General features: G+C 43.7%; 1 protein-coding gene across 1 annotated transcript in view; it reads right to left on the bottom strand.

Annotated features, from left to right (window-relative positions):
* The window catches only part of PEPD (peptidase D), a 163,806-nt gene extending 141,716 nt beyond the window's left edge, over window positions 1–22,090 (bottom strand). The window contains exons 1-3 of the mRNA XM_058154728.1: window positions 21,933–22,090; window positions 13,303–13,486; window positions 6,423–6,550 (exon numbers count right to left, since the gene is read on the bottom strand). Coding sequence (XP_058010711.1) covers window positions 6,423–6,550; window positions 13,303–13,486; window positions 21,933–21,949 — 329 coding nt within the window. The 5' untranslated portion in view covers window positions 21,950–22,090. The remainder of the gene's footprint in view (window positions 1–6,422; window positions 6,551–13,302; window positions 13,487–21,932) is intronic.
* Window positions 22,091–22,393: the final 303 nt, after the last annotated feature.

Here is a 22,393-nt window from a genome sequence, read left to right as displayed (position 1 = left end):
GCAGGAACTGGGCATGTCTAGTTTAACAAAAAGAAGGACTAGGGCAGACATGATAGCTGTGTTCCAATATCTCAGGGGCTGCCACAAAGAAGAGGGAGTCGGGCTGTTCTCCAAAGCACCTGAGGGTAGAACAAGAAGCAATGGGTGGAAACTGATCAAAGAAAGAAGCAACTTAGAACTAAGGAGAAATTTCCTGACAGTTAGAACAATTAATAAGTGGAACGACTTGCCTTCAGAAGTTGTGAATGCTCCAACACTGGAAATTTTTAAGAAAATGTTGGATAACCATCTGACTGAGATGGTGTAGGGTTTCCTGCCTGGGCAGGGGGTTGGACTAGAAGGCCTCCAAGGTCCCTTCCAACTCTGATGTTATGTTATGTTGTTGCCAATACGGAGTTCGCAGCAGATAATAATTACTCATTGTGCCCAAAGAGAGAAATATCTGCTGCTACCTAGGATCGAACTCACAGCCTCCTGATCGTGAGGCGAGAGCTCCACCTCTAAGCCCACTGCACCACTTTTACTACTCTTATTAAGGCTTTGTATAATTATTAAGTATTAATTATTAATCTTATTAAGGCTTTGTATAAAAAAGATAATATGCAGAGGGGTATCCACACCATACATAAAATACAGGTGCAGTTTTAACTGCACAATGGTGGGTGTTATCTTATATTTTGTTCCCGCCTTGAAGATATTCTTGGATAGAGGGGGAAATTTTCCAAAGTATTCTGAATGGAAAAAAGTAAGGTTATTGATGGGAAGAGGTTCTGTAGTTATTTTCATCTTGAAAACACTTTTCTTTCCTAGCTGTCATTACATATTAATATCTGGTTTAGAATTCATGTGACATGCTGTGCTCTGGTCTCACCAGTGGGTCACTCTTTGATGACAAAAATTCTTGAGAAGGTTTTAGATAATTTTCTTCACTGGATATTTGCTCCCAAAACAAACTGCTTCCCACCAAAATTGAAGAAATTACATATTGGATGTGACAAGCTCTGAACATTTAATCAGTCACAAAAAGTATTTGTTTCCTAACCAAGACAAAGCAACTCTGATAAGACTTTCCCCAAGTGTTCTGCCAATGTACTTTTCATTCACAAGTTATAAAAAGCATACTTTTGTCTAGATTGGCCTTTTAAAAAACCACTTGGATTATCTGTATATGCAACAAGGGCTGAACTTTCCCCTAGAACCTATATCTCATTTTCAATTGTCAGCCCTTGCAATATGCATCCCTTTCACAGGTACTATTAGCATTATTATTTCAATTGTTATTTTTTTATAGCATTCATCTCACAAAGACTAACTCATCTGGAGACAAAATGATGCCCAAAATGAAATGCAATACAGCTCTTACAGCTGGTAAGAGAAAGATAATTGCAATACCCATAATAAAATCTGTAATCTAACTGTGCGTCCATCAGTAGACAAGTTCTATTTTAATATAGTTAACTGCCTTTCAGAAGCGGCAGGGCACGGAGGGGCGGGGGGGACCGAAGCTTAACACCCGTTGCTGGTCATGAAGCAACAATGGAATAAACAGCTTCCTTTGCATAAAATTCCACAGTAGGATGTGAGCTTTTATTGCTTCTGATAGATTAAAGAACAGCACATATGTTCAATTGTGAAGAGAATGTTAAACAACTGGAAAGAATATTTTAAATTGCCTAAGAATGAGCTAGATCTATATAACTAAATGTCAACGTTCAGGCCTGATGAGAGCAGCTTCAAGATTTATTTATTTTTTTTGCCAAAATATTAATTGGTGAGCTCTGCTCAAAACCAAAAAGCAACTTGTTCTTTTATAGACAGAATCATGGGGTTCGGAGGGACCTTGAAGGTCTTCTAGTCCAACCCCCCTGCCCGCCGCCCAAGGGAGGAGTTCTCATAACATCTTATCCAATCTTTCTTAAAACCTCCAGTGATGGAGCAGGGTAGGTTTGGTTTAAATCAAGTTGATTTAAATCATGATTTAAATCACTAGTGAAAAGGCTTGATTTAAATCAACTTGATTTAAATCATAATTTTTAAAGAGCAACTGTCATCTCTGTCCTGCAGTGGCTCCTCCTCTGACCCCCTGTTGACTCACCGACAGTCCCACTGTTGCAGGATATGCAGCCTCCTCATGCGACATAACTCAGCTCCATTTCATCCTGAATAAACTAAATTATTAATGTATCTTAAATAGAAAACTATCTTTAGATAGATTTTTTTATCCCAAAAGCATTTTATTAAAATAAATTTGATAAAATAAAAAAAATCCAATTTAAATTTAAAAAATCAGATTTCTTTTTATTTATTTATTCATTTTTTTTAAAACATCAATTTTTATCCACCCTGCCCACAATTCTGGGAGGCCATCGGTTCCACTGCTTAAGAGTTCTGTCAGGAAATTCCTCCTTATTTCCAGGTTGGATCTTCTCCTGACGAGCTTCCACCCATTGCTTCTTGCCCCAACATTCTCTAGCCTGGATTATTCTGTCTCAGAAATAGGGTGCAGTCTACATTATCAAATGCCTCCCTGAAATCTAAGTATACTATATCCAGAGCATTTCCATGGTCCAGTAATTTAGTCACTTTATCAAAGAAGGTAACCAGATTAGTTTGGCATGAACTGCTTACAAGGGTTATTCACATGGCATCTGCAAGTGAGGCATCTTTATACTCAAAAGCAGTGGTGGGTTGCTCCCGGTTTGCACCGGTTCAAGAGAACCGGTAGTAAAAATCTGCTGTCAGTCACAGAACCAGTAGTAATGGCTGTCTGGCCACGCCCCCAAACTGGTCCCCCGGTCGCTGCTTGCTCACCTCAGCCGCCATGTTCGTCACCATGTTCTTCACGCATACACATCCCATTGCCTTGCAAGTCCAATGGGATGCACATGTGCAAAGAACATGGCGGTGACAGCAGCAGCTTTTTCCATGGCTATGAAGCCCCCTCACACCTGCCAGCAGCTCCCAAATCTCCCACTGAGGCCATCGGCTTTGCCCTCACCACCACCAGTGCCCTCTCCTGCCCAGGCTGCCACTACCGTCTCCTGCCACTGCCATCATCTTTCCTTCACATGGAAAATCTAGAAGGTAAGGCCGATGATGATGGCGGGGGAGAGAGACCTGCTGCGCTCATCCAAAAAGCCGTCTTGGGGGACACATGGCAAAGCTCACAGCTGAGCGGCGTCATCATCAGAGCCTTTTTTTTAACTTTTAAAAGCATTTTTTTACAACCTATTTGCTCAAATAGGTTGTAAAAAAATGCTTTTAAAAGTTTTTTAAAAAGCCTCTGACGATCACAGCTGAGCTGCATTTTTTTTACTTTTAAAAGCATTTTTTACAACCTATTCTAACGAATAGGTTGTAAAAAAAAGTCCATGTTCCCCCGCCCCCCCAGGTGATGGCAAGCATTTAATACTACTTGTAATATTTATAACATAAAATCCTAACTGTAACAATAAGATTATCCAAAGCCAAAGTATTAAGACTTTTGCTGAATGGCACATAATATACTTCAATAGGGAAAGGAAGGAAGGAAGGAAGGAAGGAAGGAAGGAAGGAAGGAAGGAAGGAAGGAAGGAAGGAAGGAAGGAAGAAGGGAGGGAGCTGGGAATGAGATGGAAGGATGGATGGAAGGAAGGAGATGGGAATGAGAGAGGACGGGAGGAAGGAAGGAAGGAGCTGAAAAGGAGCTGGATGGAAGGAGAGGGGAATGAGAGGGGAGGGAGGAGGGAAGGAAGAATTGTATGTGGTCCCAAATAACTTTTAGGAAGGGAGAGAGGGAGAGAGAAAGGAAATATTCTAATACATTATTACTAGTATGTTTATTAAGAAAATACATTCAAATATTAAGAACCAAACACCTTTCTTTCTTTCTTTCTCTACTGTATTGTTTTGCTTATTTCCACATTCTTAAAAAAAAATCTAAATTCTCTAAATTCTTGTTGAGGCCTTTGAGGCGAGGAGAAGTCAGGCACCCTAACCTTTGATGTGAGTGACGTCAAGTTGGCCACGCCCACCCAGTCACATGATCACCCAGTTACGCCCACCAGTCACATGACCGCCAAGCCATGACCGCCCAGTCACATGGCCACCAAGCCCCACCCACCAAACAAGCCACACCCACAGAACCGGTAGTAAAAAAAATTGGAACCCACCCCTGCTCAAAAGTAAATGTTCTTCTCAAGCATGAAGACTTCAGATCTAACCTTTATTATAATGAAAGCAAGAATGTGATGTAAATCCCGCCAAGTAATCTACAGTCTTTTCTCTTTAGGATCAGAATACAGAAATGAAGGATAGGACAAGATTTTCCAATTCTTCTCCTCAAGGCCCAACAGCTTAACAGTGAAGTTGCTGGTCTTTTCTCAGAAATGCTTTGGGTGTCTGCATGTGCCACTGTGGGTTGTTTAGGTTAACTTATGAGTCTACACATAACTTTACACACAAGAAGGCCCCATTTTTCCATTCAGGACATGGTGAGCCAGGTTGTGAGAACTCTTAAGCACAACTTTACACGCTACAAGGCTCCATTTAACAGGATACAGTTACTACCAAAAAAAGGAACCCCACTTTACCTTCCTCTTTCATTTGTGCAAAATTTGACCAGCTCATTAGATCCTCTTTCCACAAAGTTATGAGGAAAGCATCATGTGCTGCGGATAAGTACTTTAAAGAAATCTGCCTTTTGAAGAAAACTGTGTCCAAGCTTCCTTTGATCTCACTGGTGGGGTGAGGAGAAGACTCCTCCTCAGGTTATCATGAAAGGAAACCTTCTTATCTTGTTTTATTTCATTTTGAAGAAAAAGTTGCCTTCAATCCAGTTGACGGAGGGAACAAAATAGATGCCTGACACAAAAATATTTCTAGGTTATAAAAGCTGCAGCAAGAACAATGAGTTGTGAAGGAATTTTAGGATGGTATCTTGCATTTCAATGCTTCTGTGACCTCTCCTTCTTTGACCTGACCACAGAACACGCATTCTCTGGTCAACTGAGCAGCACAGCTGAAGACCTGGCACTAACCTGTGTTGGGCCCAGCATTGGCTATGCAATAGACTTAAGACTTATATACCACTTCACAATGCTTTGCAGCCCTCTCTAAACGGTTTTACAGAGCCAGCCTCTTGCCCCCAACAATCTGGGTCCTCATTTAACTACCTCAGGAGGATGGCTGAGTCAACCTCGAGCTGGTCAGTATCAAACTGCTGGCAGCTGGCAGAGTTAGCCTGCAATACTGCATTCTAACCACTGCACCACCATGGCTCTTTAGCTATGCACTAAAGAAGAAAGCCAAGATGCTCAAAAAGCACATTCTCATTTGCATATTTCTCCCCACAACCAGATTTCCATCCTTTTTCATTAAAGGAAGTACAGCTCCATAAACACAGAAGTGATGGTGGGACCGCAGGTAACCAACTCCTTCCCACCTGGGGTTCAAGGCACAGAATTGTTCTGATCTCTTTTGATATTTATCTGCAAAGGGCATAGAGATGATGTGAGAAGTGCAAGGGACAACCATGATGTTCAGTGAACAGGACCCTGAAGAAAGCACTGAGCAGGTGAAGGCCTTGCAGCCAGCTACAAGGCGCCAGGACATTTTCAAAAGCTGGATGACTTTCTCCTTGTTAATTTAAGCTCGAGTTCTAATCCAGCAAAACGTTTTAATTTCATTCCTCCACTGAAGATATTAGCCAGGCCTTCCTGTTTGGCATCATTCCCACGTTTGATAAGGATTGGATTCCCTTCTCTCTCTTTCACAAGAAGAAAAAGAGAGAGATGCCTGAGCTCTGAAATCCACTAGTGGGCAACCTGTCCCACATTCCTGGGCACCCTGCTTAGTTCTGTCACCAATTTCCAGCATCTCTAAAGGCCTGCTTGCTTTGCCTCCCTAACCCTTTCTCTCCTTTCTCCTCCATTATTTTTTTCTTACTGACCTAAAACGTTACAGGGATACTTAACTTCTGAGCATTTCCACTTATTTTATTTCCCAGTTCTAATTTGTTTTTAAAAATGTGCAAGCTTCCAATAGATTGTGTTGTGGTAGCTTTAATTCCAGTAGACTGGTTTTGCCAAATTACATTATTCCATTCCATCTGATTTCCTGAAATACTCAGATATTTTTAGAGAAGTGATCGATACCAGTCCTCTCAGGTAATTTCCTCCAAGAGACCAGAGAACATTAAATCTATACCCAATGGACGCCCAATTCACCACCCTTTGTGTATGAGACCAGCAGAAGCAAAACAAGAATGTTCCTGAGATTCCTGCTAGCAAACATGGATTTAAAAAAATGAGATAAACAATATTGTTCCAAAAAGGAAATACTGGTGATTCCCCAAGATTATAGAACGTTTGTTTTCTAAACTGTTCAACCCATTACAGAAACATTTTAGAAAAGCTTCAGTTTTGGAGACAAAAGCTTCTTACTTTCCCATCCAAACGGCATAGCTCTCTGGAAGCCTCGGGATGAAGAGGATGCTGTTTCCACTGTCAACCTCAATGGCTCCATAGCAGTCGGCTTCCGTTACCCCAAAAGTCCAATGAAAATACGATTCCTAGAAAAACAGAAGGAAAGAAACACGTCACTGATCCAAAAGACCATTTTCTGACATGCGGGCACAATGATTCATTCATTCTAAAGAAATGAATAGAAATGAAATGCCTACAACATCATAGCGTGGCTTTGAACAAGCAACTTCAATATAAATGTTATTGGATAGTAAAAAGTATCTTGATATAATTATAATGTCCAAAAACGTTGTCCAAGAAAGTTAATCATAGCGCCCAGAATAATTGCCCCACTCTAAAGCAAACGATTCTCTTCGCCCAGCCTGTCTTCTACATTATCAATGCAACTAAAAACATTTCTACCTTTCATTTAATGCTGATACCAAGCACACTGGATGATACAACAGCAGGGACGACACTGTCAGCTCCTGTCAGACTGGTAAGAGCCGATGGTGGCGCAATGGTTAGAATGCAGTCTTGGCTAATTCAGGATAATTCAGCTCATTGCCAGCACTTCGATCCTGACTATCTCAAGGTTGACTCAGCTTTTCATCCTTCCAAGGTCGTTAAAATGAGGACCCGAATTGTTGAGGGCAATATGACGACTCTATAAACAGCTTAGAGAGGACTGTAAAGCACTGTGAAGTGGTATATAAGTATACACATAACTTTACACACAAGAAGGCCGGGTGCACTTCAAGGTGTTGGTAACCACCTTTAAAGCGCTCCATGGCATAGGGCCGGGTTACTTACGGGACCGCCTACTGCTACCGAATACCTCCCACCGACCCGTGCGCTCTCACAGAGGGACTCCTCAGGGTGCCGTCAGCGAGGCAATGTCGTCTGGCGATGCCCAGGGGAAGGGCCTTCTCTGTGGGGGCTCCCACCCTCTGGAACGAACTACCCCCAGGACTTCGTCAACTTCCGGACCTCCGAACCTTCCGTCGCGAGCTTAAAACACACTTATTCATCTGCGCAGGACTGGACTAGATTTTAAATTTATTAGTTTTAAATGGGTTTTATTATTTATATTGTTTTAACAATTCGGCCTTTTTAGAATAAGTTTTTTAATTCTTATTTTAATCTGTATTTATATGTTTTTATTTGCCTGTGAACCGCCCTGAGTCCTTCGGGAGATAGGGCGGTATACAAATGTGATCAATAAATAAATAAATAAATAAATAAGTCAGGGGTGTCAAACTTGATTTCATTGATGGATGCATCAGGGTTGTTTGACCTCGGGGGGGGGGGGAGGGGTGTGGACAGAGTAGGCATGGCCAGCTCTACGTCATTTGTGTCGGGGACGCCCCGAGAGCTCTGCCAGTGAAAATGGACTCCCAAGCTCCGTTTTCCACTGCAACAGCCTCCTGCAACCCTCTGCCAGCAAAAACGTGCTCCGTTTTCGCTGGCAGAGTCACTGCCAGCCGGTCCTTTGCTGTTTCCAGGGTGGTCCCATGGTCCAGAATTAAGCACCCCATGGTCCAGATCCAGCTGCTGGGCTTTGAGTCTGACACCCCTAGTCTAAGTGCTATTGCTAAGTGCTACTTGTTGTTGTTAGTTGCCAAGTCGTGTCGGGCGACGTTCCTCCAGGCCTTCCTATCCTCTACCATTCTCTGGAGTCTATTTAAGCTCACGCCTAGTGTTACTACCTGAATGCAAAAATGGAAACACTGGGACATTTGGAAGTGCATGTGAAGACCCACCCATCAAATTGCAAGGCACCACTTACACCATCTTATCTTACACTGTCATTCACTAACTAGATGTCACAGCTCAGCTAGCCAGGCCTTCTTGTCTGACACAGTTGGAGGACAACAGATTGGGGAAGATTGATCTAACATACAAGCGTTTAAGTCAGTGAAAGCTGCCTGAAAGGAATTTGGGAATGCAACTGTCTGGAACTGTTGTCAAGCTGCTCCTGGGCTAATTTCTGCTTAGCACGTGTTTGACTAGTAGTGAGGCCAAACTCTGTGAAACTTGGAAATCTGACGTGTGGAGTTTTGGTATATTTGAATATATATTTTCTACACCAAACTGGCTCTCTCATATATGGAGCCAGTTTGGTATCATAATTAAGGCACCCGATTAGAAATGGGTGGGCCATCAGTTTTAGTCCTGCCTTGGGCACAAGGGCAGTGGGTTGTCCTTAGACAACTCTTAGTCCCTCTCTCTCAGTCCTAGGAAGCAGACAAGGGTAAACCACTTCTGAAAACCTTGCCAAGGAAACTGCAGGAACTTGTATAGGCAGTTGCAGGAGTCAACACTGACCCAAAAAATCCCCTAGCCCCACCCCCACCCCGAGTCTATAAATATGTGTCCGTGTGTATATATATAAGAAGTAATTCTTTCTCTGTGAATTATCAAGATAATATCACCCTTTAGTGATTCACACAACCCCAAATGTGGTGAATCAATTCTTTTTGGAGAATCATTTACCTACAATAAGCCTGTCCCAGTCCACGTCCATCTTCTCTCCCCACCTCTCCCCCACCCCATCCATTGTTGGATGATTAAACATTATGTACAGCAAACTTAAGAGCTTACTCAAGAACATTTTCCAAACTAGAAAGCCTAAATCCAGGCAGTATCAGCAGGAATTACACTGAGTAAGTCAGTAACTTGATGGCAAAAATGATAGTAGACTTCAAGGAATTATTGCTAAATTATTGCTAAATCCTCCATACTGAGACTTTCTAGAACTGACCCACAATCTGAGACTCACAAAATTGAGTTAAAGACTATGGCCAAAAATGTTTTTGTCAATTGCAACCATTCCTGAAATGGGAAGCTTTGTTGACAGCCAAAGGCTTTGTCTAGACTGCTGCAATGTGTTCTATGCTGGGCTGTCCTTGAAGACCGTTCAAAAGCTGCAGTTAATTCAGCCCTGGGAGTTATAGGTATGTCAAGGCTTGTCCAAGTGATATCTTAACAGTAGGAACTTGACTGGCTTCTAGTTAGCTTCCAGGTGTGCTTCTAGGTGAAAGATGTCGCTTAGAAAGCATAATGTCTAGGCCTGTGATGGCGAACCTATGTCATGCGTGCCACAGATGGCGTGCAGAGCCTTTTCTGTGGGCACACCAGCCATCGCCCCAGCCCGGCTCCACTGCACATGCGTGCACACCTCCCATTGGCCAGCTGGTCTTCAGGTCTCTGCCGCGCATGCTCACAGACCCAACCAATAAACTGCATTGAACCCTAGTTCAGCTAACAAAGTCCTGCCTTACACCCTAAAAGAAACCAAGTTGATTGTACTGCTTAACTCATCTCTTGGTCAGACTCCTTTGTACCCTGGGCCATGTCCTCATTCTCCAACAGAGGAAAGGATAGTGAAATGGCTGGAAGAACGTGCAAAACCTCTCCTTCCCAGAGAGGGCCTTTGGTTTGGCCCAGATGTTCTGTTCTTAAGGGGAAAAAGAGGGAAAGGGGGTAGCCCCCTGGGAGAGCAGCAGCAGTCCAGGCAGTAGAGTTTTCCAAGGGAAAGGAAGGAGGGAGAGCAGCAGTCCCTCCCCAGAGCTAAAAACAAGAGGGGAAGGCTCAGAGGTCCTGCAATGCTGAACTTTGAATGCTATTAGTTGATGCCATGCAAGGACAAGAAAGTGAAATTCCAGGAGAGCCTTGGCCTCAGCAGATCAGATGAAAAGGACAAAGAGCAAAGATACAAAGGAGAGGAAAGTCCAAGAGCACACCTGTTTCTCAGTCCAGTCAGGAGATGCCAAGAGCTGAATCTGGCATACAAAGCCATTGCCCAACTATTACGCCAGGCCTGAATTACTACGGCAGTCACGGGAGAAATCCATATAAATCAATCTATAAAACTTATCAGGGCAAAAGCTGCATCAAAGAGCCTTTGACCCTTAATATTCACTTAACATTCCCCACACAGTGATTGTTTTACAGTCCGCTGTACCTGTACATCCTGTCCATTTATCTTGGCAGGATAAGAGTCAGTATAGCAACTCCTTTATCCTGGGAGCTGCGCTGGGCCTCACTTCCTCCAACCTTGCAAATTTAGCTAGAAGATGCCCATGTGGATGGTTTTAGCAGTTCCTATATCCCCATCGTACAACATCCATATGCACATTCAGAACAATGGTCTGTCTCAAAGCTAGCAAATTTGTAAGCTCAATGGCCAATGATTACAGAAGCCATGTATTAGCAGATGCACATTGCTGACTGATCTCAAGACAAACTGCTATAGTTCAGTCAATGGGTTCATCAAAGATGCTTCTCTTGGTTTCTACATTAACTAATTTTGGGGCTTATAGTGGAATATCTTCTACTATAAAAAGGAGCTCCGCTGGCTTCTTTCATATAAAGCACTAAGCTACAAAAACTAAGCAAGGTTAAAGGTAAAATGAGCTTTGTGTGGTATGGAAACTCACCCGCTTCATCTTTAATGGACCTTATGAACAGTGCTACAACTGCTACAAACCTAGCTAAAATGAATTAGAAATGTGGAAAGGGCAGAGGCTCTGAGCCAGGGCATTCCTCTCACACACTCGGGCAACTGAGCTGCACTCTCAGTAAACCATGGAAGAGCAGGAACCATGCTTAGGTCTGCCCTCAAGTTCTTCATGCTGACTGGTAAACTGCAACTCTCTCCATGCCAATGGAGAGTCTCCAAAGACTCTGTCCTCTTGTTTTGGCCAAACAGCCGTGTTTCTTCTCTGCTACTGGGGGAACATGAAGGAAATCCAAGAGAAAGGGCTGTTCACTATGAGACCATATGAAGTCTGACAAAGGGCTGCAGTGACAGAATGTTTGTGTTCTGACCCAGCTCCCAAACACGACAAACCCTCTATAGCTGAAGCAATAATTCCTTTATTAGGAGCGCCAGCAGCCCCAGCAAAAAGTCTCTCTCATCGCAGGCTAACAAATCTATCCAGCAAGGAGATGAATAGTTGTTTGCCACACCTATTCATCTCTTCTCCCTGCCTTTTATCCCCAGAGCTAGGGTGGGGCTTTGCTAGCAGCAGTCGTTCTTCCTTCCTAAGGATCGGCCCATAAATTTCCACTGCTCTCCTCTCCTCTGCCTTCTGTACATCCATGCATGTCAGGCACTGGACCCAGCTGTTCCTTCTCTTCCTCATCAGCCACCTCCAGACCTGGGGGCTGTTGACTCTCCATCTGAGGGCTGACAGATGGCCCAGGATCCGCCTCTGTCTCTCTCTCTGCCAGCCCCATTCCCTCTTCCCCCTTGGAGCCCTCAGGTTGCCTTGATGCTGGCCCTGACTCCCACGCCGCCTCTTCCTCCTCCTCTGATTTGGCTGCTGGAAGGGCTGGCGGTCGACAGGCCACAACAGTTTGGGAATAGGGAGATCAGAGCCTGACAAAATCAAAATCTCTCAGGGTTTGCCTTTGAACATTTTCAGTTACATATGAACACAAGTCTTACAAACTTGGAAAAAATATCACTTTTTCCATGTTCGGTACCGCCATATTTGTACTATGTGTTTTAAGTTTTTATATTATGGTTCTGTTTAAATTTAGTCATCTAGATTGGCAAGACAACAGCTATATAAACTGAAATAAATAAATGCTAATAAACAAAGTTAAAAATATTTCCTTAAGCATCATGAATAATTATATACCACTACTCTGACTTTCAATCCTCTTGAGAAGTTTCCAAACTTCCATGTTAAGGGCAAAAAGCTAAACATTTTATTAATTTGCATACAGACAAAACTAACATATTCAAATATACTTTGGTGAAGGCAGAAAGATTCTTATCAAGGGCAGATCTTTACCAAATGCAACAAAGAATGACAGTTTTATGCTGAATAAAACTGTATCAGTATGCAGTATGCTGTTACACTGAGGTTTTAAACCTCAAAAACCTTGTTTATATTGCCAGAATTTACTATTCTGGCAAAATCCAATTGTTTGAGCTTAAAAAGTCAAAGTATTATTAAATGTATATGCTTCAGAATCATTCCAAAATAATTATCAAAGCAATCTGAGAATTTTCTAAAATTACACTTCGTAAAATGATACACAAGGCTATTTAGGACCATTGCTGTGTCCCAAGTTCACGTGATCCCCTTTTGTGACCTTCTGACCAGCAAAGTCACTGGGGAATCCAGATTCATTTAACAACCATGTTACTAATTTAACAAATGCAACTATTCACTTAACAACTATGGCAAGAAAAGTCGTAAAATGGGACAAACTCATTTAACAAATGTTTCACTTAGCAACATAAACTTGGGGCTCAATTGTGATTGTAACTTGAGGACCACCTGTATAAGATTTGGTTTAAGCTGCTGTATACAGAAGGCAAAAACACTCACACAAAGCAATGATTCAACTAATATACATGGACTGATTTTATGAGCTGTCAGTGCTACAAAACTAAATTATTAATGGCAAGAAAAATTGGCTTGATGCATTTTATGCACATCCTTCAGGACATGCACTTTTAGGACAGGTGCTCAAAGTAAGTGCTTCCAAGCATAAACAAGGATTGGAAAGTCACTAAGAATACAAAAAAGAGAGAGACAGAGAGAGACAAAGACATACACCGAAACAGACAGACAGACAAAGACAGAGAGAGAAACAAGAGAGAGACACACACACACACAAAAGGCGAGACAGACAGAGAGACAGACACAGAGAGAGACAGAGACAGACAGACAGACACACACACACACACACACACACACACACACACACACAGAGAGAGAGAGAGAGACAGAGAGAGAGAGATCTATTCAGAATTTCAACAAACACCATTATGAAATCCAGAGAGAAGAGCTGCAAAAATAGAAACAAAAGGTATGTTTCCCTTATGAAAGCTCACCTGGCGAAAAACAATGCCTGTATCGGTACAGTAGCGGTTGGTCTGCTCTCCGCCTTGCAAGACGACAATGGCATTTTTGGGAACGGCCTTGTTTGCTGTCAGCCGATCACACAAGCGGATTCTATTCAAGGCAAAAAGTGCTGCCGAGACTCTCAAGGTTTCATTTCCCAGCCAAAATGTTGACCTGTAAAGAGGAACCAAAATTAAGATTGGTGCGTTTGACATTAGTGGACAAAACAGGGGCAGAGAAACGCCACCTTCAACCAGGACCTAACAGTGCTTGTAAAGGAGGATTCCAGTCTCACTGTTGCTGATGGATCACACAACCCTGCAGATCGCTTGATGCAGAAGTCAAACAGGGCCCCAAAGAAAAATGATTCCCAGAAGAATTTGCAGTTTTCTGAGCCCATTCAACCACAAAAATCAATTCTCCCAAACCCTGAACGAGTCACAAGCCCCAAACAAGGTTCAACCCAGTCCTATCAAAGGTCTTTCAGAAGTCCAGAAGGACCAAGTCAGATACATTTTCTCAGGCCATTCCCCACCCCATAAATGCTCGATTTTAAACTTAAGTTTTAAAACTGAATCTGAAATCATATCACATTCTGCTCTCAAGGGGTCGAGAGAGAGATTCAACCTAGAACTAAGGAGAAATTTCCTGACACTGAAAACAATTAACCAGTGGAACGACTTGCCTCCAGAAGTTGTGAATGCTCCAACACTGGAAGTTTTTAAGAAGAGACTGGATAATTATTTGTCTGAAACAGTATAGGGTATCTTGCCTGAGCAGGGGGGGTTGGACTAGAAGACCTCCAAGGTCCCTTCCAACTCTGTTACTCTGAATTATGGCTTTTATTTAATTCAAAAAGAAACCAACTGATCCACAAGAAGTCCTCAATTTATGACCACGATTGAGCCCAAAATTTATGTTAAGTGAAAAATGTGTTAAATGAGTTTTGCCTCGTTTTACGACTTTTCTTCCCACGTTTGTTAAGTGAATCACTGCAGTTGTTAAATGAGCAACACGGTCATTAACTGAATCTGGCATCCCGCTTGACTTTGCTTGTCAAAAGGTCATGAAAGGCGATCATACGACCCCGCGACACTTCCAATTATCATAAATGTGAATCTGTTGTCAAACAAGCAAATGTAAATCACATGACCACGAGGATGCTGCAACGGTCATAAGTATGAAAAATGGTCATAACTAGCTTTTTTCAGTGTCGTCATAACTTCCAACAGTCACTAAGCAAACTGTTGTAAGTTGAGGACTACCTGTATTTCCAGTTAGATTCCATCCAACACTTTAGATCTTCCGGACCTCCGAACCTTCCGTCGCGAGCTCAAGACACATTTATTCATCTGTGCAGGACTGGCTTAGATTTTAAATTTAGAGGGTTTTTAAATTGATTTTAATATTTATATTTCTATTTTTAATAATCGGTAGTATTAATTATTGGCATTAGAATAAGTCTTTTAATGATTATTTTAATTTGTATATTGATGTTTTTATATGCCTGTAAACCGCCCTGAGTCCTTTGGGAGATAGGGCGGTATATAAGTTTGAATAATAAATAAATAAATAAATAAATAAATAGATGAAAAGTGACAGGTGACGAATAAAAATCAGCTGGGTCTCTCAAAGGATGCTGGTCAAGAGGGGTCCCCCATTAAAAGGGTCTGCCTCCCCTTCCATTCAATGTTTTTACTGCCTGTTCACAACCCACAAAGGCAGACCCCACAAAAGCAGATACGGGTATTTCTAAATTTGATGGAATAGTATTACCAAGAAATAAAAAAGAAATTTGTGAACTAGTATGTATTTATTTACCAAATGTGTATCCGGCTTCTTACAATCACACACACTAAAATAACGAGATATTGATACTTAAGAAATTAAGTGTTTCTTTCTTTGTATGGCATGCCCCACACTGAAGTCAGAGGGAAGACAAAGAAGGAAAACAGAAAAATTTCCAAACTTTAGCCTACTTCCCAGATTTCTGTATTAATCGGCTTCAGAGTTAAATACACTATATCCCACATCTACATTTTCATCTATTACAGGTTTCCTGAGGCACATTTTATCAACTAAAGCAGGGCTCTTCTACCTGGACAACTTTAAGATTTGTGGACTTCAACTCCCAGGATTCCTCAGCCAGCTTGACTGGAGGAGGAACTCTGGGAGTTGAAGTCCACAAGTCTTAAAGTTGCCCAGGTTGGAGACCCCTTTAACTAAAGCACACTATGTCAAAAACTGCCTTCTGGAGGAAACAACAGTTGCATTCTTAAAGGTTTTTTTGTTGTTCCTAAACTGAGCTGTTAGAAAAACAGAGAAAATTAGGACCAAACCCCATTAATCTGAGTATGAATACTCCCTGATGTATTAATTATTATATAGCTTTCTTGGAATGCAATCCTGCAGGTAACCTTTGTTTTATAGCAGCAATGAGGAAGCTTCAGTTTCTGAAGTCCAAAACACACATTTTAAATACTGTATCAGGTAACTTTTTTTTAAAAAAACGGTTAATCCCGCTGAGTTTGCAAACGTGCCAAGGCAAAGGATGAGTTTTAAACAAATCCAGCCAGTGCTACCTGCAATGTTGCATGAATTATACAACTAAGTCAGTGAACTGGGATGAATCAAGGCTTACTGTGTTCTATACCTGCAGATTCACAGATTCAACTTAGCATGCAGTGTTACCTTATTCATACTGGTGGTTTGGAAAATCACTGTTTATAGTTTAGCATGCTATGGAAATTCAGCCCCATGGATTATTAAAGAAACCACAGTTAAAAGAAGTCATGGCTTCACATGGCAACAGTGCCCAACTTACATAGAGGAATGAACATCCTAGTTTAAGTCTAGGAAAATGTCCCTGAAGGATGCCTTGCCTGGGTAAAAGAGGACATGGAGTAGAACACCCTGGAGAAGACCTATAAGTGTAAGTGCTGGACTGTTGGTAGGACAGGTCATATCAGGGATCTCACACCCAACGTGCTCTCTCTCTCCAAATAAATTTCAGCAAATTCTTGTTTCTGCTGCGCAGGTAATTTGGGGGTTTGCAACCACACCACTTCTCCACAGGACGGCATCTTAAGGAAAGCTGACTGCGTAAACCTGCTCATTCTGGTTATAAATCGCAGTTAGGCTTCAACCATTGGGCCAATCCAGCCAATGATGATTTACGCAGTGAATCATGGGTAATCCAACCACAGCTTCGCATAATGTGTGAAGATGGTCTTTGTACAACTACCTCAAAGCAAGTCCCAAAGGTGCTTTTTCAGGAGGCAACCGGACTTTCTTGTATTTCCTTTTGAAGATGTTTCACTTCTCATCCAAGAAGCTTCTTCAGCTCTGACTGGATGGTGGGGAATGGAAGGAATGGAATTATCCTGTCAGAGCTGAAGAAGCTTCTGGGATGAGAAGCGAAACATCTTCAAAAGAAAAAAACCAGAAAGTCCGGTTGCCTCCTGAAAAAGCACCTTTGGGACAAACGTGAGCTGGATGGCTGAGAATCTCTACAGACTTTTACCTCACTGCAAGAATCGGAAATGGAAGAAGCTGGAGCGCTTCCTGGGTGGCAGAAGGCAAGAACATGAGCTGCTCCCCACCTTCTTCCCCAAACTTGGTGGGGTCAAAGGGATTCCTACACCTAGATCCACAAAATACTCATCCAGCTTCTTCAGAATTAGGGCCTCTGAGGAGAAGAAATTCACTTCCCGGAAGCCATTTTTACTCCCAAAGACAGAAAAGGTTTTGTAAAGGCTTTCTAATGTTTAGCCTCACCAGGCTAAGAGGAACTAGGACCCGGGTCTCCCCACTCTTAATCCACATCTTCTCCGCTTGACCACCACTGCCCGCTGGGTGAGAGCTTCCGTGGTGGATGAGAGTCTAGAACCCAGCCAACCTAATCCTAACTGGGGATCCCAACACCATCATCACTGTCCTTAGACTGGCTCTTACAAATTATGTCTTTTGTAAACCAGCGTTTGTAGCAACGTGCAAGCCTAAACCATGACAGCTTAATCAAACATGGTTAGGCAAACATAACATAAGCAAATAGATGAGTCTCCTCATAGATTGGACTGTGACTAACAGAGATTGCTTTAATAAGCATACATAAAATTATACTGATTTACTTCAAAGCAATGTCATAGAATATTTTCTGTGTTCGCTCAGACTTTCTAAATCCTAGATGTGAATGGAATATGCATTTCTGCCACTACATGTAACAGACCACCTGGAAACCTTTAAGGAGCCTTGAGGTCAGTGCTGCTAACCTTTATCAACCATGTTTATAAGGACCACCTTGGGCTCTTCATGGAAAGCTGAAGAATTCAGTTCAAAGAGAGGGAACATCTTTTATAGATGCTGCCTGCTTGGCATCCAAAAAACCATTTGTTTCTTAAATCTTGAAAAGTACAGATAATCCTCGACTTACAAGCACAATTGAGCCCAAAATTCCTGTTCCTAAGCAGGACAGTTGTTAAATGAATTTTGCCCCGTTTTACAAACTTTCTTGCCTCCGTTTTAAGTGAATCACTGCAGTTGTTAAGTTACTAACATGGCTGTTAAGTGAATCTGGCTTCCCCATGGACTTTGCTTGTCAGAAGGTCGCCAAAGAGGATCACGTGACCCCAGGACGCTGCAACCTTAAGATTTTAGTTGCCAAGTGTTTGAATTTTGATCACGTGACCACAGGGGTCATCATCATAAGTGTGAAAATGGTCGTAAGTCACTTTTTCAGTGCCACTGCAATTTCAAATGGTCACTAAATGAACCATTGTAAGTCAAGGACTACCTGTACCTAAAGAGATAAAACCATAAAGAAGGCAGAAGTTCCTGGCTGAGAAACAGTATTGTGCAGCATTTCAGAATTGGCCTGAACTGGGTCTTTCTTTTCTGTAAACTCTACTACTTGAACTTAATAGGATTCAGGCTTAACTCCGGGGCTGCCTGGTCGCCTGTTTTCCTCAAATCTCCCTCTTTCCCAAGACCTTCTGCCTAGAGCTGCAGAGGCCCACCCAAAGCAAGTTACAGAGATGGGGCTCTTCCACCTGGGAGTGAAACCCAAAAGGCCGCCACCACACCGGAGATCCCCCAGTTTCCTGGAAGAGTGAACAGGACTCGTGTTCTCAAGTGGAGAAAAAGAGGCACAAGGAGACCTCTGTTCCTGGACACATCAAGTCCAACTTGTGGCACCAAGCCCCGTCCCACCCCTTCCAGCTCCTGTAGGACACCTGCCTCACCTCGTGGCAGCTCCAGCAACCCCATCCAGCAGGACCTCACATGGCCGCTGGCCCACTTCTTCTGCTTGCTCATGGTCGCAACGGAGCAGGAGGCCGAGGGATGTGCCGGTGCCATGGTCGTGAGGCAGTTGTCAGGGCATGGACGGCCTGGCTGCGGGGGCCCTGAGGTAAGCCAGTGCAGGGCGCATAGGGCAGCTATACTCCCCCCACCTCGCCTCATGGCCACAGCACCGGAAAATCACCCAGCCTCCTGCTCCATTGCTGCCACGAGCAAGAACAAGTGGGCCGGTGGCCACATGGGCTCCTGCTGCACAGTTGGCAGTGCTGCCGCTGCAAGGCAGTTGTCAGAGCGTGGATGGCCTGGCTGTGGGGGGGGCTGAGATAAGCTGGTGCAGGATGCATGGGGCAGCTCCACCCCCATTTCCTCATTTCATGTCAGCAGCATCGCAAGTAACCAGACGGAATAGGTGGGCAGCTGCACAGGCCTTATTTGGGGAATAGGGCTTATTTTAGGCACATGCGTAAAAAAACCATGCTGGGGGCTGATTTTCGGGGTAGGGCTTATTTTGGGGGAAACTTCATAAACACCCAGACTCAAAATGGCAGGAAAGCACAGTGCAGCATGACCGTAACCATAAGGAGTTTTGTAGGCTGCCCATCAAGATGGCAGAGAAGCTAGAGAAGCACCGCCAGAAGCCTGAGACAATTTTGCAAATTTCTTGACTAAAGCAAGGAGGGAGGGGAGCAGGAAAAGCAAGATTGGCATTGTGCTGGCTGTGCTGCAGGATCTTGCCATGGTCCAGATCAGAGGAGAAGTCAAAAGTCCTCAGTACCAGTAAGAGAATCAAAGAGACAAGTGCTGTGCAGGTAGCCAAGTGTAATTGTGCATGTGTACATCAGCTATCAGGTTGCACAAAAAAACAGCACAAAGGGTAATGGGTGTGCTACCCTGAAGGATAAGCCTAAATGACAGAGATTTATCCCTTACTTGCAATCAAAAGAACACAGAGTGTGTACATACACAGCCTATCACTCACAAGTAGAAACACAACCATTTCTCATCCCACAGACCTCTAGCCCAGCTTTCTTTCCTTTTCAAGGGGCCAAAGGTATCTACTACCTACCCATTAATGGCTATCTTTCCTCCAATTTTCAAAGTAGGAGACTGCTCCAGAAGTTTTGAAGGGCCTTTAAAATGCTGACCTGCAGCTGTTGTTCCCCATTGCAGAATCACCCCAGTTCAAAACACATTCAGCAATATCGATATGGGGAGTTCTGACAGCAAGGAAGCACCCCAGCCTTTACAATCAAGGTTACATATCAAACCCATCTCCCTGCATACTTTTCTCTCTGAACTCTGAAGCACTCCCGTGCAAAACTTGTTCACCAGCATTTTAGAAAAGACACGCCTCAAATTTCTCACAGAAGCAAGGCTTGGATAGTTAGAGGCTCTCTAAAACCTTTAAGTGGATTTAAGGTAAGAAAATTAAAGCCTTAATTAACAAGAGGCCCTTTCTGAATCCATAGAAGAGTTTTCCTAAAGTGTGTTCAGAGGACTTGGGGTGGGATCACCCAAGTCCCGCTCAGGGGGGTCTGCAAAATCAAAATTATTTATTAATGATAAAAGGTAAAGGTAAAGGTTCCCCTCACACATACGTGCTAGTTATTCCCGACTCTAGGGGGCGGTGCTCATTTCCGTTTCAAAGCCGAAGAGCCAGCGCTGTCCAAAGACGTCTCCGTGGTCATGTGGCCGGCGTGACTCAACGCCAAAGGCGCACGGAACGCTGTTACCTTCCCACCAAAGGTGGTCCCTATTTTTTCTACTTGCATTTTTACGTGCTTTCGAAACTGCTAGGTTGGCAGAAGCTGGGACTAGTAATGGGAGCTCACCCTGTTACACGGCAGCACTAGGGATTCGAACCGCTGAGTACAAATTTAAAACAATACCACTTTTTTCATTAAAAGTAGTTTTTTTCAAGAAAAAATACATTACTACCTTACACAATTCAATACATAAATATTCTATGAATGTGTCCATTTTAGTTTTTAATATGGTAAATGTTGGTAAATATACCCCATTCAAATACAAGTTCTTTTGGGGTCGTCCTCAAAGTTTTAAAAGTGCCAAGAAGTCCTGAGGGCAAAACATTTAAGAAACACTACCTTAGAAAATAGTTTATATGGCATTTATTTATTAAATTTAAATAACGCCCATTTTGCTATCCAAAATTACTCAGGGCAGTTTACAATGCAATAAAAATATGAAAATAATTATAATAATTAAAATTAACAATTAAATAACAAAGTGGTGAGAATTGTACCACACACTGAATCCTAAACTCATCCTACAAGACAGACCTGAGCTTGCACTAGTTAGGGCAGGCAAGTCTGATTTGAAAGTTGCCAATAAGACATGAACAAACAAACAAGATTTCACTCCTGTACAGGTAGTCCTCGACTTACAACAGTTTATTTAGTGACCGTTCAAAGTTACAACGGCATTGAAAAAAGTGACTTATGGCCAGGTTTCACACTTTATGACCGCTGGTCACACGATTTTCATTTGGATGCCTAACAACTGATTCACATTTATGACGGTTGTAATGTCCCACGTGATCACTTTTTGCAACCTTCTGACGAGCAAAGTCCATGGGGAAGCCAGATTCACTTAACGACCAGGTTACAGGTAGTCCTCGACTTATAACAGTTCATTTAGTGACCGTTCAAAGTTACAATTCCACTGAAAAAAGTGACTTATGGTCAGGTTTCACACTTTATGACCGTTGCAGCATCCCCGTGGTCACACGATTTTCATTTGGATGCCTAACAACTGATTCACATTTATGACGGTTGCAGCTGTGTCCCAGGTGATCCCGTTTTGCGACCTTCTGACCAGTGAAGTCCCCGGGGAAGCCAGACTCGCTGAACAACCGTGTGACTAATTTAACAACGGCAGCGATCCACTTAACAACCCGTGGCAAGACAGGTCGTAAAACGGGGCAAAACGCACTTAAATTTCTCTCTTAGCAACAGAAATTTCTGGGCTCCAGAAGTCGAGGCCTGCGGGCGCATCTGCCTGGGGCTGCGGGAAGGAGCTCTCCTGCTTCCAGCGAAGGGCCAGGCGGGAGGCGCGACCACCCCAGAAAGGAAAAAAAAACCCCAGGCAACGTCCAAAGGGGAGAAGACCCCCCAGCCAAGCTGCCAGTCGCCCGTGTGGGGAGGGGGGCAAACCGAGCAGCAGCCCAGCGACCCGCAGGCGCTCGCTCGCTCGGCTTTACCCATCATCCCCAGCCCCGAGCGCAGGTCTCCGTGGAAGCCCCGCTTCTCCCTGCCGGCAAGTCCGGTCGCTGCAGCCCGCGGGCGCCCCAGCCTCGCCTTACCGCACGGACTCAGCCATGGTGCACCCGGGAGGCCCGCTCGTCAGCTGAGGAGGCCGCGCAGCCCCGGCGCCGCGTAGAAAAAGGCGCGGCCCCGCCCGGAGGCGCGCCCGGCCTGCGCGCGCAAATTGGGGGCGTGGGGGGGGGGCGCTGTCCCGAAGGAAGCGGGGGGGGGGAAGCTGAGTGCACGTTCCGTCTCTCTTTTTCTCTCTCTCAGCGCCGGAGACTCCAACTCCCAGGATTCTCCAGCCGGATTGCTGCGAGGAGGATTCTGGGAGTTGAAGTCCGGCCGTCTGAGGGGTTGGGGAAAAGACCGCTCTCCAGCCTTTGGGGGGTGGGTGGGTGGGTGGGGTCTCTTCGGGACACCTCAATGGGCCGCTCGCTGGAGTCAGACTCTGGGCAGGGGGAGGGGGCGTCCCTTCCATCCTTCCCTATTTCCAACTGGCTCCTTTCCACTTTACAAT

Source organism: Ahaetulla prasina, chromosome 12 (genome assembly GCF_028640845.1).
Source record: "Ahaetulla prasina isolate Xishuangbanna chromosome 12, ASM2864084v1, whole genome shotgun sequence".
NCBI classification, from domain to species: Eukaryota; Metazoa; Chordata; class Lepidosauria; order Squamata; family Colubridae; genus Ahaetulla; species Ahaetulla prasina.
The sequence above is the reverse complement of the archived record's forward strand: the minus strand, read 5'-3'. Positions and strand labels throughout refer to the sequence as shown.